The sequence below is a fragment of the Molothrus aeneus genome, chromosome 15 (genome assembly GCF_037042795.1).
Source record: "Molothrus aeneus isolate 106 chromosome 15, BPBGC_Maene_1.0, whole genome shotgun sequence".
NCBI classification, from domain to species: Eukaryota; Metazoa; Chordata; class Aves; order Passeriformes; family Icteridae; genus Molothrus; species Molothrus aeneus.
This window is the reverse complement of record NC_089660.1, coordinates 18,202,852-18,218,254: the sequence shown is the minus strand read 5'-3', so window position 1 is coordinate 18,218,254 and position 15,403 is coordinate 18,202,852. Positions and strand designations below refer to the sequence as shown.

General features: G+C 55.9%; 1 protein-coding gene across 1 annotated transcript; it reads left to right on the top strand.

Annotated features, from left to right (window-relative positions):
- Positions 1 to 1,323: 1,323 nt before the first annotated feature.
- On the top strand, positions 1,324 to 3,181 carry TLX3 (T cell leukemia homeobox 3). The gene is made up of 3 exons (XM_066560311.1): positions 1,324 to 1,753; positions 2,138 to 2,381; positions 2,971 to 3,181. Exons 1-3 carry the CDS (start codon positions 1,324 to 1,326, stop codon positions 3,179 to 3,181), a joined length of 885 nt encoding a protein of 294 aa, XP_066416408.1.
- The last annotated feature ends 12,222 nt before the right edge of the window (positions 3,182 to 15,403 follow it).

Genomic DNA, 15,403 nt, shown 5'->3' with positions numbered 1-15,403 from the left:
AGCTTGCGGGATCGCCTCAATCGGATTAGCTCCGCTCCGGGGAGCGGCGGCTGATGGCGGCTCCGCTGCCCGTCGCACCGAGCGGGGACAATCCGATTAGGGCCGCCCGGGGCCGCGGGTGGCATCCGGCGGTCCCGCCGGGGGATTGGGCGTTTACTGGTCGCGTTAATGACCGCCGGGCAAGGCGGGGCCGGTGTCCCTCGGCTCTCTCGACGGCCGGGGCCGGTACGCGCCTCCGTCAGCGCCCGCGCCGGGGAGCTCCGGGCGGCAGCTTCGCCGCGGCCGTCGGACCTCGTCGGGGCCGGAGCCTACTCCAACCCCGCGAGCCGTGCAGAGCACGGGGATCTCAAAAAAGGCACCCCGGGCCCCTCTTTTGCCGTGGGGCCGCCGCGGAGCAGAGCCGCGCGGAGCGGGGCCCGCAGGTGCCGCCGGGGGGCTCCCAGCGCGGCGCCTGTGCCTGGCAGGTCCGTCCCGCTCGCTGCCGCTGCCGGCGAAACGATTGGGAACGTTGCGGTAATTGAATACAAAGGTTTAAAAACTAATCAAGTCCTTCCTGTCACCGCTCCGGCATCCCGGGCTCGCCCTGCCAGGTGCTGATCAAATGCCATTACATTCTATTAAGAGGGAAATTCTATTCCCTGTTTTCATTTCCCTTTATAAGAGAGAACTAAGTAAATGCACCGAGCGTTATTTAATTGTTAACGCCTTGAGTCCCGTTCGGCCGTCAGGGACCGGCTGCCAGCGCGCTCGGCAGCCGCGCCGGGCTCTATAAATTAAACCCAAACGGAATCTCGCCCTGCAGGGCTCCGGCCGCCCCCCAGGCTGGCCCCGGGAACGGCCTCGGCCCGCCGCTCCGCGCTGCCGTCGGGGCAGGGGCCTGGGCAGCCGCGGGCTGCGGGGACGGAGTCCCGCCTCGCAGGGTTTCCTTGGGCCGTCGGGGCCCGTGGTGGAGCGGGGCCGGGGCCCGGGCCGGGGCCGGGGCCGGGGCCCCCGACGTGCGGCCCTCGGCCCCGCCCCCGCCCCGCGCGGGGCCATTGTTCGCGCGCCCCTGTGATGTCACCGCGGCGGCGGCGGCCCCCGCGCCCGGGCGCGAGGCCGGTGCGGGGCGGCGGCAGCCAATGGGCGCGCGGAGGGCGGGCGGCGGCGGCCAATGGCGGCGGCGGGGGCGCACGCGGCGCGGGGCGCGCGGCGGCCCCCGGGCGGTGACGGGGCGGCGCGCGCGCGCTCCGCAAAGTTTGGTGTCGGCGGCGGGTCCGGCCGGGCCGCGAGCGCAGCGCGAGTGGCGGCGCCTCCACAGCGGCGCGAGGGCGGCGGTGGCGGAGGATGGACCCGCCGAGGATGGACCCGCCGGGGCCGGCGCAGGGCCAGCACCAGCACGAGCCCATCAGCTTCGGCATCGACCAGATCCTCAACAGCCCCGAGCAGGACAGTGCTCCCCCGCCGCCCCCCCGGGGCCCCGACGGTGCGACCTTCCTGGGCGGCCCTGGCGGCCGCGGCGGTGCGCCCTACCCGGCCCTGCCGGCCCCCTTCCCGGCCATCGCCGCGCCCTTCGAGGACTCGGGATCGTACAGTGTGAACCTCAGTCTGGCCCCGGCCGGCGTGATCCGGGTGCCGGCGCACAGGCCCATCCCCGGGGCCGTGCCGCCGCCCATCTCCAGCGCCATCCCGGCCATGCCTGCCGTGCCCAGTCTGGGCAGCCTCAACTTCCCCTGGATGGAGAGCAGCAGGCGCTTCGTCAAGGACAGGTTCACAGGTAAGGCGCCGGGGCGGAGCGCGCGAGCCGGCTCCCGACAACGAACGGAAGGGCCAATAAAAAATATAAAACGAAATAATAACAGTAATGCGAGTAAGAATAAAAGCAAAGGCGGCCGCTGGATGCTTCCCTTCCCCGCGCTCACAGCGAGGCGAAAAATCGCTCTCCTCACGGCGTGGCTAGCGCGGGGCGACCCGGGGGGCGGCCGGGCCCCGGTCGTCTCCGTAGCTCTTCGATGAGAGGTGGAAGCGGGACCCCGGGGAGCCACGGTCCCTCCGGGGGCCGGCGGGGCGCGGGCGGCCGGCGGGCAGAGCGGCGGCCCCGGGGGGGGCGGCCGGCACCGTGCGGGCGCGGGGCTGACCCCTGTGCTTCCCCCCCGGGCAGCGGCGGCGGCACTGACGCCCTTCACCGTGACACGGCGGATCGGGCATCCTTACCAGAACCGGACTCCGCCGAAGCGCAAGAAACCGCGGACATCCTTCTCCCGGGTGCAGATCTGCGAGCTGGAGAAGCGCTTCCATCGGCAGAAGTACCTGGCCTCGGCCGAGCGCGCTGCCCTCGCCAAGTCCCTCAAGATGACGGACGCCCAGGTGAAGACCTGGTTCCAGAACCGGCGCACCAAGTGGCGGTGAGTCCCGTGCCCCCGGAGCCGCCCCGTCCTGCCGCTGCCCCCGGCGGCGTCCCCCGCCCGCCGCCCTGCGAGTCCCGCTCCGGCCGGGGTCGCCCCCCTTGCCAGCTGCTAGCAGGCAAACCGTTTGGGGTGAATTTTTATTATAATACTATCATAATTATGATTGTTATTATCGTTATATATTTCTTTTTCGATAGTCCCCCATTCGGAAAACGGGGGATTGTTAGTAAAAACGAGGGATTCTTCGAAATAACGGGGAATTTTTTGAAGAAACGGGGAAACAATTTGAAAAAAAAAAAATCGAGGGAGTGTTGGGAGAAAAAGGGGGAATATTTGGAAACGGGATTACTGGGTAACGGCGGGTTTCCAGGCTCTTCCCGCCGCCCACAGTCCCTCCGTTGTCGGTCAAGCGGTGGCCGCCCGGCGGTGCCTGGCCCCGGAAGGACGCGCCGGCCGCCCTGCCTGGTTCCCGCGACCACCGGGCCGGCCCCGGCCCCGGTCCCGATCCCGGGCCGGCCGCTCCCCGCGGAGTCCCGGGCGGAGCGTGCCTCGTGTCCGGGCGCGGGCTGAGCGTGTCCCCCGGCAGGCGGCAGACGGCGGAGGAGCGGGAGGCCGAGCGGCAGCAGGCGAGCCGGCTGATGCTGCAGCTGCAGCACGACGCCTTCCAGAAGTCGCTGAACGAGTCGATCCAGCCCGACCCGCTGTGCCTGCACAACTCGTCGCTGTTCGCGCTGCAGAACCTGCAGCCCTGGGAGGAGGAGAGCGCCAAGATCCCCCCGGTCACCTCCCTCGTCTGAGCCCAGCAGACGGGGCACGCAGCGGACTGGCCCGCGGAGCGCGGTCGGCGGCTCCCCCTGCCCCGGGGCCGCGGCTCCCCCGACGGGGCGGGTGGCGGGGCGGCGAGTGGCGCCAGCGGGGCTGACACCGGGATCGGGTCCGACCGGAGCCGCTTCCCCGAGGCCGGCGCGGAGAGGAGCCGCTTGTATATTTGTGTCGATGTTCCACTAGGAAGGGAAATATGTCACTTTTTGTAAGAAGTGTTAATACTTTAATTTATTTATGCATCGAGATTTTGGGCACTATTAATATGGAATTATATAAAACCTCGATTATTTATATCGAAATCTGAACATAGGTATTTTGTGTTGGCTTTGGAACAAAAGGCTATTTTTTTCCTGTTCTGAGGATAGTGTAAAGAAAAAATACCTCCCTATCACTTAGCGGAGGGGACTCGGTGGAGCCGGTGATGACTCATTAGCTTCGGAAACCCTATTAAACTGAAAAGCGGTAGCTCCCATCTGTCCCAGGTGAAGTTAATGTCAGCTGTAATTTATTCACCGTAGTAAAAAGGGCTCCTTCCAGGCACCACACGCCGTTCTGTCCTCACCTTCCCAGCCGATGAGCTTTAGCGCCCCGAAACAGCGCTCGCTTCCCTGCGCCACCGGCTCTCGAGAAAGCGCCTTATGTTTCATAATAAAGAAGATTTGGGGTTGACACAGACCATGTATAATACTTTGTACTTGCCGAGACGTGTAAATAAACGTTTTCTTTACAAATGTCTCTCCGCTCTCTGCCTGCCGCTGCGCCGGGGAGAGCCGAGCCGAGCCGAGCCGAGCCGAGCCCGCCGGGCCGGGCGCTGCGGGCCGGGCAGTGGCCGGCGGCCGCCGCAGAGCCTCGGCTGCGGCGAGGAGGGAGGAGGGAAGCCGAAATGGGGGCGGCAGAGGACCAGGGAGTGGAGCCGGGACGGCGGGCGGACTCGGAGCGGGGCTGTGGCGGCGGGGCCGGCGCGGTTGTGCGCGGTGCTGCCGCTCTCCGTCGGTGCGGGGGGAAGCGGCCGGGAGCGATCCCGGCTTTGGGACACCGTGGGCAGCGCCGCGTGGGAGCGAGGGGTGGCCGGGAGGGGGGAGTGCGGGGCCGTCGCCCCCCGGAGCGGGCGCCGGTGCAGGCCCCGCCGGTCCCCGGTAATTTCTCCCCATCAGCTACGCGGTCCCGACTCGCCCGCCGGCGGAGCCCGGTGGTTTTCGTTTTCCTGCCTTTTCTGCGCCGGCAGCGGGACGGCGGTGGCTGCGGCCGAGGCTCCTGTCCTCGCCCCCAGCCCCGTTGTGCAGGGGGATTTTTAAGAACAACCTCCCGTCGTTCTCGGGCCCGGGTACCTCGGCCTCCAACAACGGAGGAAGCTGCAAAACTGACATTTTTAGAAAGCAGCCACGACCAGGCGGGTTTCCCCCGGCCACGGACAGGAGCCGGCGCTCCCGTGGCCGCGTTCCCGGGAGAGGGGCTCTGCCGCTGCCTCGGCCGCAGCCCGGCCCCGGTCACCGGGAGGCTGCAGGAGTGTAACGCCATTCCCGGGCTCGCCCGGCCCCGGCTGCGGCGCAGGGCAGTCAAGGACCAGGCAGCCATGCAGGACGAGGGATGGATAAAATAATTTCCCTAACTGGTTCTTTCCTCAGCGGTACCAGGGCACGGGCTCCGGTCGATTTGGTTTGTCGGGGGCAGGCTGTGGAGGGCCCACGGCAGGGCCAAATCCAGTTACACCAGGATGATGGTGCTCGGCCCGACCGGTGCCATCCGCCAGCCAGAATGTGCCGCCTAAGCTGAAACACCGATCGAGGGGAGGTCTCTGGTGGGGAAAAAATTAAAAACAACGGGGAAATCTATACCGGGCGACGGAGTGCGAGGGACCGCCGCACTCCGATCCTCTGTCCCCAGCAGCTCCCCGCCACTGCTGCGCCCCAGCCCCAGCCCGGCCCTGTTCGGTGCATTCGTTATCCCACCGCCCTTCGCTGCGCGGCCATGCCGGGGCTGCCGGCCCTCGGCCTTCCCCTCCGCATCAGCACCCAATGCGGGCACAGAGGGAGAGAGCCCACGGGTACCGTACACAGAACAGCCCGAGAACCCCCAGTGTCAGTGAAAGCGGGGAAGAATCCGGCTCTGTATGGGGATGGAATACACGGGCACACATGTTCACGTGTGTATTGGTGTTGCGTTCTATCTGCACCGTCGAACATCTGTAAAGTGCGTTTACTTCAATACATCGTTTTTCTTTTACTGCTCGAACATCCCACAACTACAAGCCTCTACGTTCCCGATTTCCCTGCAGTTTTTCCCAAACTGCTGTAAGCCCAGGAGCAGTGTATTTGCGGAGAACAAAACGCTGCTGCGCTCTTCAGGAACCGGCTTTGTGACGGGCGAGGATCCTGCGCAAAGCCACGGGATGCTTACAGCCCTGTAATGAACGGCAGTGCCAAGTGGGTCTGAGCTCGGCAGGGACAGCCCAGGAGGTCCCCTCGCCATTGCTGCCCATGGGCTGTGCCACAGGCAGCGAGATTGAGCCTCAGGGCACCCCAATTTGTCAAAGGATTTCATAAATCACAACCAAACTTCCATTTCAACCATCTGAGTAGTCATCAAATAGCGGGATTTATGTCCCGGGAGCTGCCTTGGGCTTGCTGGTGTTTGTGCCTAGTGTCTTTGTTCCCGAGGAGCTGTCTCGAGGTGAATTTTGAGCTGTGCTGAGGACGAGGGACGCAGGCTGCCGCGTGCATCCGTGTCTCCTACGACAAGAGTGCGTGGGCGGTACAGGGGTTCGACGTGTGCGGCCGTGCGAGGGGGACACAAGTGGGGGTTACCTCCAATTACTCTGCCCAGTTAATCCAGTGTTTACAGGAGCCTCAGGGAAACACCAGTTGGAACAAACACAGGGTATTTGTCCATGTGGATGAGAGCAGTGTTCCCTGCCGGCCTGGTTCAGGTGTGACAGGATTGTCTGACGATCCCTGCTGTGTCTCTCTGAAGGTCTGTCAATAGAGAGAGAGATGCCTGAACGGACCTGCACAGACTTTAGACCCTACCAGCTTGAGCCTTTTCATCCCAGGAATTGTAATTGTGAAGCATTTGAGTGCCAGGTGGAGGAGAGGACACATTTTGGGAGTGGGCTGGCTGTTGTCCTGATCCTGTTGATTGTCCTGTCCACATTTTGCACTTGGGCTGTGCTCGACAACTTAAATCGAGCTGTTGTGTATGGGCAGCCATTTGACTTCCCAATTTCTGAAACACCCTTCTGGCAGCACAGGCACTGGCTAGCTGTGGGGGAGCATGTGGGGAGCATGGCTTATCTCTTTATCTCTCACCCCCCCCCCCCCCCCCCCCATCACTAAATGCTCCTTTACGTCTGTGGGAGACTCCTTAAAGTGCTCCAGTCAGCCTTGGAAGAGATCAGTGGTGTGCAGGCAGGGTGAGGGCAGCAGAAGCTCCTGCAGCTGTACTGCAGCATGGCTGTTTCAGGGTAGGCAGTGAAAGTCATGATGGAGATGTGGTCTGAGAGTGCTGAAGATGCTGCACTTCCCATCAAGCTGAGTTTTAATCTGTTGATGCTTGATGCTGCTATGAAATTGATAATTCGTAGCATTTGGATCTTTCCCAAGCAGTCTTAAATCTGCAAGTGAAATACCTCTGTGAATTTATGTTTTGAAAAGCCCATTCTATGTACCCAAATTCCTCTGTTTGGAAGTTTTAAGCCCAGAAACACTTTCTTGAACAAGGATGGAAAAATACAATGAGAATTAAGGATTATAGAACTATCAGTGGGACTTAATTTTGGACAGGTGGTTTTCCAAGCTTTGCTTAATTGTTTGTGTGAATGATCTCCCGCGTAGGGCTGAGCAGCTCCGTGGGTGGATGCAGAAGGCAGAGCTTGGCAAACTGGAGGAACATCAACCATCTCCTCAGAGCTCCTCCTGCCTTTGCTGTGAGCCCCAGCTCAAAGCAGCCCCTGTGCCATGCCCTCATGCAAAAACACTCTGGATAAAAATGGCTCCACAATTTGCCTCTCTCAGCATTATTTTGTGCCCAGGGTATTAGATGTTACAAAGTAATGCGTGGTGATCAAATCTGTATAGGCAATTCTTTTCCTAAATGGGCCCTAAAATCAATGGGTTATTAGCTCTCCTCCACTCCGTGATGAAAGCCTGGTCCTGTTAAACATGCAAACTACACAATATTCAATGTCTTGGTTTACAAAAGTGTTTTTCTCAGCTAGGTCATAATTTAGCTCATTTATAGATGACATAAATAATACTGAGATTTACATCACACCTCTGAACTTTCCCCGAAGCATTTATTTCTGCACCAAAATCATCCCCTCTGCTGAGGAGTAATAATTTAAGGGCTGTGACTCACTCAGGTGAGCACTTGCTCATGTAGCTGTTCCTCCTCAGTCAGTAGATTGTGTGCTGCCTGAGTTGGACCAGGTGGGTGAAGTATTTGCTTCTGTGCAGGTGGGCATTTTTTGAGGAAGAGGTATTTACACCCTTGGTTTAGGCTATTTGGAGCATTTCCCTTCAATGCTGTGCGTTGCCCAGTCTTTTGAGTCTTTTAAGCTCCTATCTTTTTTGTGACTCAGCAGCAAAATAAATATTTCTACTTGGTGCCCAGTTGTTTTTGGGTATCTGGATTTGCCTCCTGATTGGCACCCAGGTGGCTTTGATGGGCAGAGCTATAGTGCACTTTGTGGCAGTTTGGCACCTATGTGCTTTTCTCCCCTTTTTGAGAGGGTCTCAGCATTTCTAAACATTTCAGATATCTTAAAAATCTGTTGTTAAGATCAGAGCAGTAAAGGTATTTAGATAAATACTCCCATTAATTTAATTTTAGTATGAGAAATAAAATAGTCTTCCCAGATCATTGTTACAAAATAAGCCAGCTGCCTAAAGGCATCTCTGCATTCAGAACTGTCCACATGTCCTTTGCAGGCTGTGCCCAGAGCTGGAAATGCTGGGAGTGCCAAGCAGAGACATTTGAGAGGAATCTGTGCTCTTCAGGCAGCACAGATGGAAGTTTCCACACTTCTGCAGGAGGGGTGTGAGCTGTGCTCCACCTCAGCCCCACAAGCTGTGTGATCACAGAATCAGGGAATGGTTTGGGTTGGAAGGGACCTTAAAGCTCGTCCCGTTCCACCCCCTGCCATGGGCAGGGACACCTTCCATGGCCCAGACTGCTCCAAGCCCCATCCAGCCTGGCCTTGGACATTTTGGTGTAGGTGGTGTTGGGTGTCCAGAGACTGTGCTTCACTGAGTGGAGCCTGAGCTTGCTGCTGTGCTGAGTTGGGCAGACTCTAAACAGCCTCACAAGCTCAGACCTTAGGTCATTCTTCAAAAGATAAAAATAAAGCAAACAGTGAAATCTGCCTGTGGATAGTGGATTCCAGAGATCTCCCTGTAACATCTGCAGTATCTACACAGATATCAAGGGTGCTGAGCTGGTCCTTGATGGATGTTCTGAGCTGAGCCTGCAAATATTTTCCTCCTGGGAGTTCAAGGGAGTGATTTTGCACCTCTGTGGAGCATCCCCCACTTCCATGTGAAGAAGCAGAGAGAGCAGGACCTTTGTTATTACCAGCATGTGCAATTTGCTGGGTCCTTTTCTGCTGCTCTGCCCAGTGGCAGGACCACAGGGATCAGACCCAGCTTCCTCTGTCCCTGTGCCTCACCCTAGCTTGGGCCAGTTTGCTGGAATGGGCAGGTGGGAGAAAACTGCCCAGTCTCCAACTCTGCTGAACATCTGAGCTCCCTGAATGAATCTCTGCAGCTCATCAGGTAATTCTGGATGGTGCACATTGGCAGTGAGATGCATTTCACTCCATGCTATGACCAGTTTTCTCCTAAATGAACTAATCCAAGTAGGAAGCAGTGCCATGGTGAATTGGTGTGAGCCCTGTGGCCTGGTGAAGGTCCTCACATTTAGCAGGAGGTTGGACCATCTGGCCCATCATCTGTGTGCCTGAACCTCCAGCTCTCTGTTCAGGTGAATCTGCATTCTTGTATTTCTTAATAGGGATCGCAGGCATGATCTCACTGCCTTGGTTTTATTGTCTCTCCTCTTTGGACTGAGTAGCAGCTGGACAGCGGGGATAAAATTCATACCATGGCTTGCCTATAGAAGTACTAGGCTTCCTCAATCTTTTGAAAACAGAAGGCCATCAACTCCTGCCAGACTCCTTAAATGACTTAAACTCAATGCCACAAGTGTTCCAGAATGCCCAAATGATACCATTAATTTGGCATCCAGTATATGCTGCATTATACATACCGACTTCCATTGGCACATGCCACATCCAATCCATTAGTTGTGCACAAATGCACTTAAGTTTTTTATTGCTCTTAGTTTTGTGTCATCAGCAAAGAAAGGTAAAGTTGATCTTCACCTAAATCACTGACATGGATTATTGCAATTGATTACAACAAAGAAAGAGCTTTTCAAGTTTCAAAGTTATGTTTTCTTTTATTTCCCCAAGTAGTAATCTGTACTGTTTAAGTTATTGCACAAGAACTGTCTCAGTGAGAGCTGCCCGTATTACATTCCTTGTTGAGAACATTTGTGTGCTAGGCTGTTGTGATTCCCCAGCTCTGTACAGAACTTTTATTCCTTCTGGTGGCAGAAAGGCACTCAATGTTCTTCACTCAGTCCAGACAGAGAAGGAAGAAGAGGAGCATTAGCTAAAGCTAATGTTTGGGAAATTGTGTTTTAATCTATGATTAGAAAAGTCCTATTTTATTCATAGCTTTATCCACCATTCTTCCCAAGCTTAGCCTCCTAAATGGACTAGTGTGTTACCCATCTCAGGACACTTGTGACACCAGGGTGTCCAGAGAGCAGCACACAAGGGAAGGATGTGACTCAGCTTCACAGCATTTTTCTGACTAGTCATTATGTACAACTAAAAAAAAATGAGGGTAGCTGTTAGTCTGTCCTCCCAAATCATCCTGCTTGCCCTTTGCCAGAGCTGCTCCATGCACTTGGGCCCTGCTTTATAGCTTGATGTCCCCCAGCATTTACACTGTGCCCTGGTCAGGCAGAGACTTGCACCCAAACTAATCTTTGCACAGCTCAGGAGCCTTGTTGAAATTAAGGGGCTAAAATCACCTCTGTGTCTGTGAGAGTGATCCCTCAGCTTGAATTCGAGGTGCTGAACTGCCAGGTACTTCCACAGGGCAGTGGGTGCCAACGTGGTTGTGAAAGACCCTCTGCATCTTCAGGGCAGCCTGGCAGCACCTCTGCTCTGCTTCTCTCCACTGCTTCAGGTCTCTTCAAAACTCCACACTAGCTCTAAGGGCAGCAGTTCTTAAAACATGACCCTGAAACTTAACTGAAGGACTAATTATTAGTTAATAAAGCTTGTGGTTTATGGACTGGAGTGATAGAGAAGGCTGGCTCAGTATGGAGCTGTTAAACACCAGGGCTGCTGGAACGGTTCAGCAGCTTTTATACAAGGCAGAGGGCCAGCCCTTCAGAGGGTGTAAATCAGCAAAGATCCATTAACTTCTGTGCATCTCCCCTGCTTTACATCAGCTGAGGACACGACCCTGAGAGCTCAGTTGGTGGAATAATGTAAAGACATTCCAGCCTCTTGTTCACCCGCACACGCCGTTCCCATTACTGGTGATGGGAGCAGCCTGTGGGCAATGCCAGCCGCAGGTGGGCACGGCTGGTGCCAGTCCTGGGCTGCTCCCACCAGGGCTGCTGCCCTCTTAGGCTGCTCCTGGCCTCCAGAGAGCCCATGCTCTCATGTAAAGTGGGAAACCAAAGCAAAACAGTTAATAATTAAAGAAGCCTTCAGCTCCCTTGGACTGGTGGAATGGAGCAAGAGCTCCGAGGGCACCTGTGAGGGCTGGGCATGTGCTGTGGGCCTCACCAGGTGGGCACCCTGCCAGGAGGGCATGAGGCTGGAGTGGCTGGGACAGTAGCTTCTCTCATGCCATTACTGCAGGTAGGTATGTCATGAACCATGGCCTGAGCTGTGTTTCCCTTGGACATCTGGAAAATAGGGAATTTTAGCACAGCGAAAATGTTTCTAGATCTGGACAAAAGGTATTCCAAGGGCAACCTGGGATGAAGCCTCCTGACTGCAGCCCACAGGCAGAGGCTCCAGGTTGTGCTCTTCCTCCATGCCAGCTCTTCTCCTGCCCCCCCAGATGTGCCCAATTCTGGCTCTAGCAGCACAGAGAAGATGGGGATGCTTTAGCTGTCACAGAGCTGTAGACTGGGAAGAGGAAACAGTGATCCTTCTAGATCTTTCATCAAATCCATTTTCTTATGTCTTTTATACTGTTGAGGTTGACACATGGGCAGGCAGGTGGATGCATCTGCAGGGTGATGTGTAGGAGATGGTTCCTTCATAGGCAACAGAGAAATTGTGGTAATTAATCTTGTTTTGGTTCTGGCACATGGGGAGCTGCAGTCCTGCACCCTGCATCATGGATTACCCTAATCTGTGCTCCTGAGTAGAACTTCAAAGCAGTACTTAGTCATGCTTTTCCTGGAATTTCTAAAAATACTCTTTTTCGTCCTTGTGACATGCCTTCTGTGGGCATCCTGTCTCCATGTTGCCTTTCTGCTCCTGGCTGAGGCACATGTTGTTGTCTCTCAGGTCACAGCCTGCCTATTTCTGGTGTTGTGCAGCTCCCCAGCCTTTATTTTCCATCAGCTTTGGCAGCTTCTGAGTCCCCTGCTCCCAGCTTTCCTCTGTTCCCAGCTTTCCTCTCTGCACAGGTGCATGGTTGCTCTCTGCCTGGAGCCAAGAGACCCCCTCAGCATTTCAGGGCTCAAACGGCACCCTAATGTTGCTCTGTTTTCTTTTGTAGGGTTGGAAGGGGAAAAAAAGTGGGATGTTGCTTCTTGCCCAGAGAAGCTGAGATGGGTAATTGATTCTGAAAGCAGTTTGCACAGTTGGGGACTCGCTCGCTGAAGCTGTCGTGTTGCACTGGGGAGCTTTGCCTTTCGGTGCTCCAGCGGAGCAGCTGTTGTACCCAGCGTTGCTTCCAGACTGTCATGGGCTGTGGAGGTTCCCCTATCCTCAGACTGTTCATCAGGAATGCTTTCAACTCGAATTTGTCCCCTTTATTCAGCAGGGGGTCAATGGTGGGTGTGAAAAAGGAGACTGTCTCTGAAAGCCTGAGCAGGGAAAAAGCCTTTTCCACCCTTTCTGGGATGAAATATTTTGGAGTACCTGAAATAAGTGAAGTGTTCAGGATATAAATGCTTGGAGGACCTTTTTTGGAAATCTGAAATGTGATCCTTCTCTAAATCAAGGGTAGAAATTCTAGGGGTTTAGGGGTTTTTTTTCTGCCTTGTCATGCTCGTGGCTTTCCTACATTGATCTCTGTGAAGCTGACCTTCTCTGTCTGCAGCCAAGTGCTCAGAGGGGAAAAGATGTACTTTTGCTGCATGGAGGGGCTGGGTGAAACCACTGCCCCTTCTCCCTGCCATAAGGAATAAGGCAGGAAAATAAAGCAGCCTGTGACCCTTCCTCATGTCAGGATTTTCCTTCAAACTGCAGGCAGTTTTCCAAAAACATTCTTAGATGGAGCTTCCAACCCCTGTGTGACTGACTCTGTCAAACTGCTCTGAGGGAGATCCTTCTGGCACAAATCTCTCTTTCCTGTTAAAGCTTTTACCTCCCTGTGCTGCTCAAGGTTCACATGAACAACTGGTTTTCCCTGTTTGCTCTGCAGGATCCCAGATAGGTCTGCAAAGGCCTTTGTCACACCACACACAGCAGAGTCTGTCAGTCCTTTGTCCATCCAGACTTGTGGTCCTACAGATGAGACTTCCATGGCTGGGAGCGAAACCAGAGGAAACTGGGTTGATGTGCACAACGTAAATCACTGTTCACTAGTTCAGATGGAAAAAAGGGACCCTCCCTCAGTCTGATCCATCTCTGTTTACTTCTGCTTCCTCACTTGCTTTGGATGCCAGGCCACAGTTTCCCAGCTGCGGCTGGAACACCTCCCACAGTGCTGGCTCATTTTCTCGGAGGTGTTTGTTGCTTTGCTCTTGTCTTCTTCTCTGGCCAAGACTTTTCCTTCTTATCAATTCAAATTAACAATGGGGCAGAGGCAGAAATGCACGAGGTGTGATCCACACTTTGACCACATCGGTTGTGGCACTGAGGTGAGAAAACTGATGGGTTGAAGGGGAATGGAGCACGAGCTGGTGGGACTGGAGGGCAGGAAGGGATGGAAATGTAGCAACTGGGAAAGCTGCAGGGGGAGATCAGAGAAAGGAGACATCCCAGACCTCTGAGCGTGCACAGAAAACTGAGAAGCAGGGAGAAAGCCAGGAATGAACAAGAGCAAAGCTGGAAGCGGGAGTGATGGGAACACCTGGGAGAGAGCAGGGGAAGCGCTGTGCAGAGCTGCAGTGATGAGGAAGAGACATGAGGATGCCTGGAGCAATGGGAAGCTGTGCCGTGGGGCTCTGCTGGACTTTCAGGTGGAAAAGGAATTTTTTTTTTTGTTTAAAACCTCAGTGCAGTGGGGCTGTATGTGAGCAAGCAACCAGGTACTGCCTTAGAAATGGAAATCGCTTGGCATGAGTTCCTGCTGAGGGGCAGGGAGAGAGTGCACAGTGCACTGTGCAGTGTTTTGGGGTCCCACTGGATAGCGAGCACTGGGACAGCTCCATGGAGAAATCACCATGCCACTGGGCAAGACAGAAAACAGCAAACAGGGTAAAACTCGGCAAGAAGGACCCAAAAATCCCGCAGAGTGAAGTAAGCAGGGGTTACAGAACAGCTGAAGAAAGTGGCTGGAAGCAAGAGAGAGAAATGAGGCCCGAGGAAACGCAGGCGAGCCCCCCCGAACCACAGGAAGCTCCGAGAAGCGGCTCCAGCAGCGCCTCGCAGCGAGCGGCTGGAGCACGGCCGGGCGAAGCGGGGCCGCGCTGCCCAGCCGACATCTGCTCTCGGTGACAATAGCACGGCCTGACAAGTTCATTGTGTCTCGGCACGGGGCAGCAGGTGGGAGAGGCAGCATGTGCAGCCACCTGCTCGGCCGCCTGCGTGCCCGTCCCCCGCGGCTGCCGCGGGAGCTCCGCCGCATCCGAGCCCCGGAGGGGTGGCCCAGCCCTGGGGGGTGGCCAGTGCTGCCCCCAGGTAGGGAGGGAGACTGACACCCACTGATGCGGGCTGTGCTGGAGGAGGGCTCTTAACGTAGCTGCGGAAGGGTCAAGCTCGTACCTTTTATAGATTTCACTTGGGTAGAGAACAGCATTTTTTTTTTCTTCATCCCAAAATAATAAATCTCCTTTAAGATAATTTTTGTCACTGGAATTCAGTGACGTGTCATGGAAGGCTCAAACATGTATGAAAATAGATGAGGCAAAAACAAAGCAGCCAAGCCAAATCCTACACCTGTAACTCTTCCTGAACCCACCAGGCAGTGGGAGAGCTCAGCTGCTCCCAGCGCTTGGCTGGTGCCGCCTGAATGTCATTAGTGTACAATAGGGTTTGATCGAAATTGGCATCGTTCTTGCCAGGGAGTGAATGGGCTGAAAGCGACTGAAGCAGCCGAGGATGCAGCCCTCTGCACCGAGCTCAGTAAGTACTCGAGCAACAGTCAGCTCTGGTGTAGAGGCCAAAGTGAATTCTGAATAACACCAATGAACTCGGGCTGTGTACCCCCGATCAGCCCTGCCGTAGCCCAGGCAGAGCCAGGAGGGAATTTCCCCCCTTCTCTCTGTTTAACTGCCAGGAACAGCAGGGTCTGTCAAATTCGGGGCAGATGAGGAACTCGCTGTGTCGTGATGTTTGCTGCCCAGGTCTTTTCGGAGCTCTTCGACGATGCCTCGTATGCTGGGATAGAGCGTTCATAGAGCTGTTCTGATTTACTGAAAATCTGGCTCACGGGCCCCATTTCACAATCCCGTTGGTTGCCAAATTTTCAGTGCACGTTTCAGTTTGAGTTTTCATCTTCGTAAATGCATGCGTTCGGTTTCACTGGTGGCGGGTCCAAAGGCTGGTCTGGAGCGAGCGCCGTGCGGGAGCGGCTCCGGCGGGAGCGGCTCCGGCTCTCCCCGGGGCTCCGGGCGCCCTCGAGGGCGGTGCTGCCGAGGATGCCCTCGGGCTGAGCTGCACACAGCTGCAGGGAGCAAACACAGACCCGAGCGCGCAGATCCTTCTTCTATGGTGGCATTAAAATAGCAGGCTTGCTTCTAGTGCGACAGCCAAACCCCCCGCTAATGGG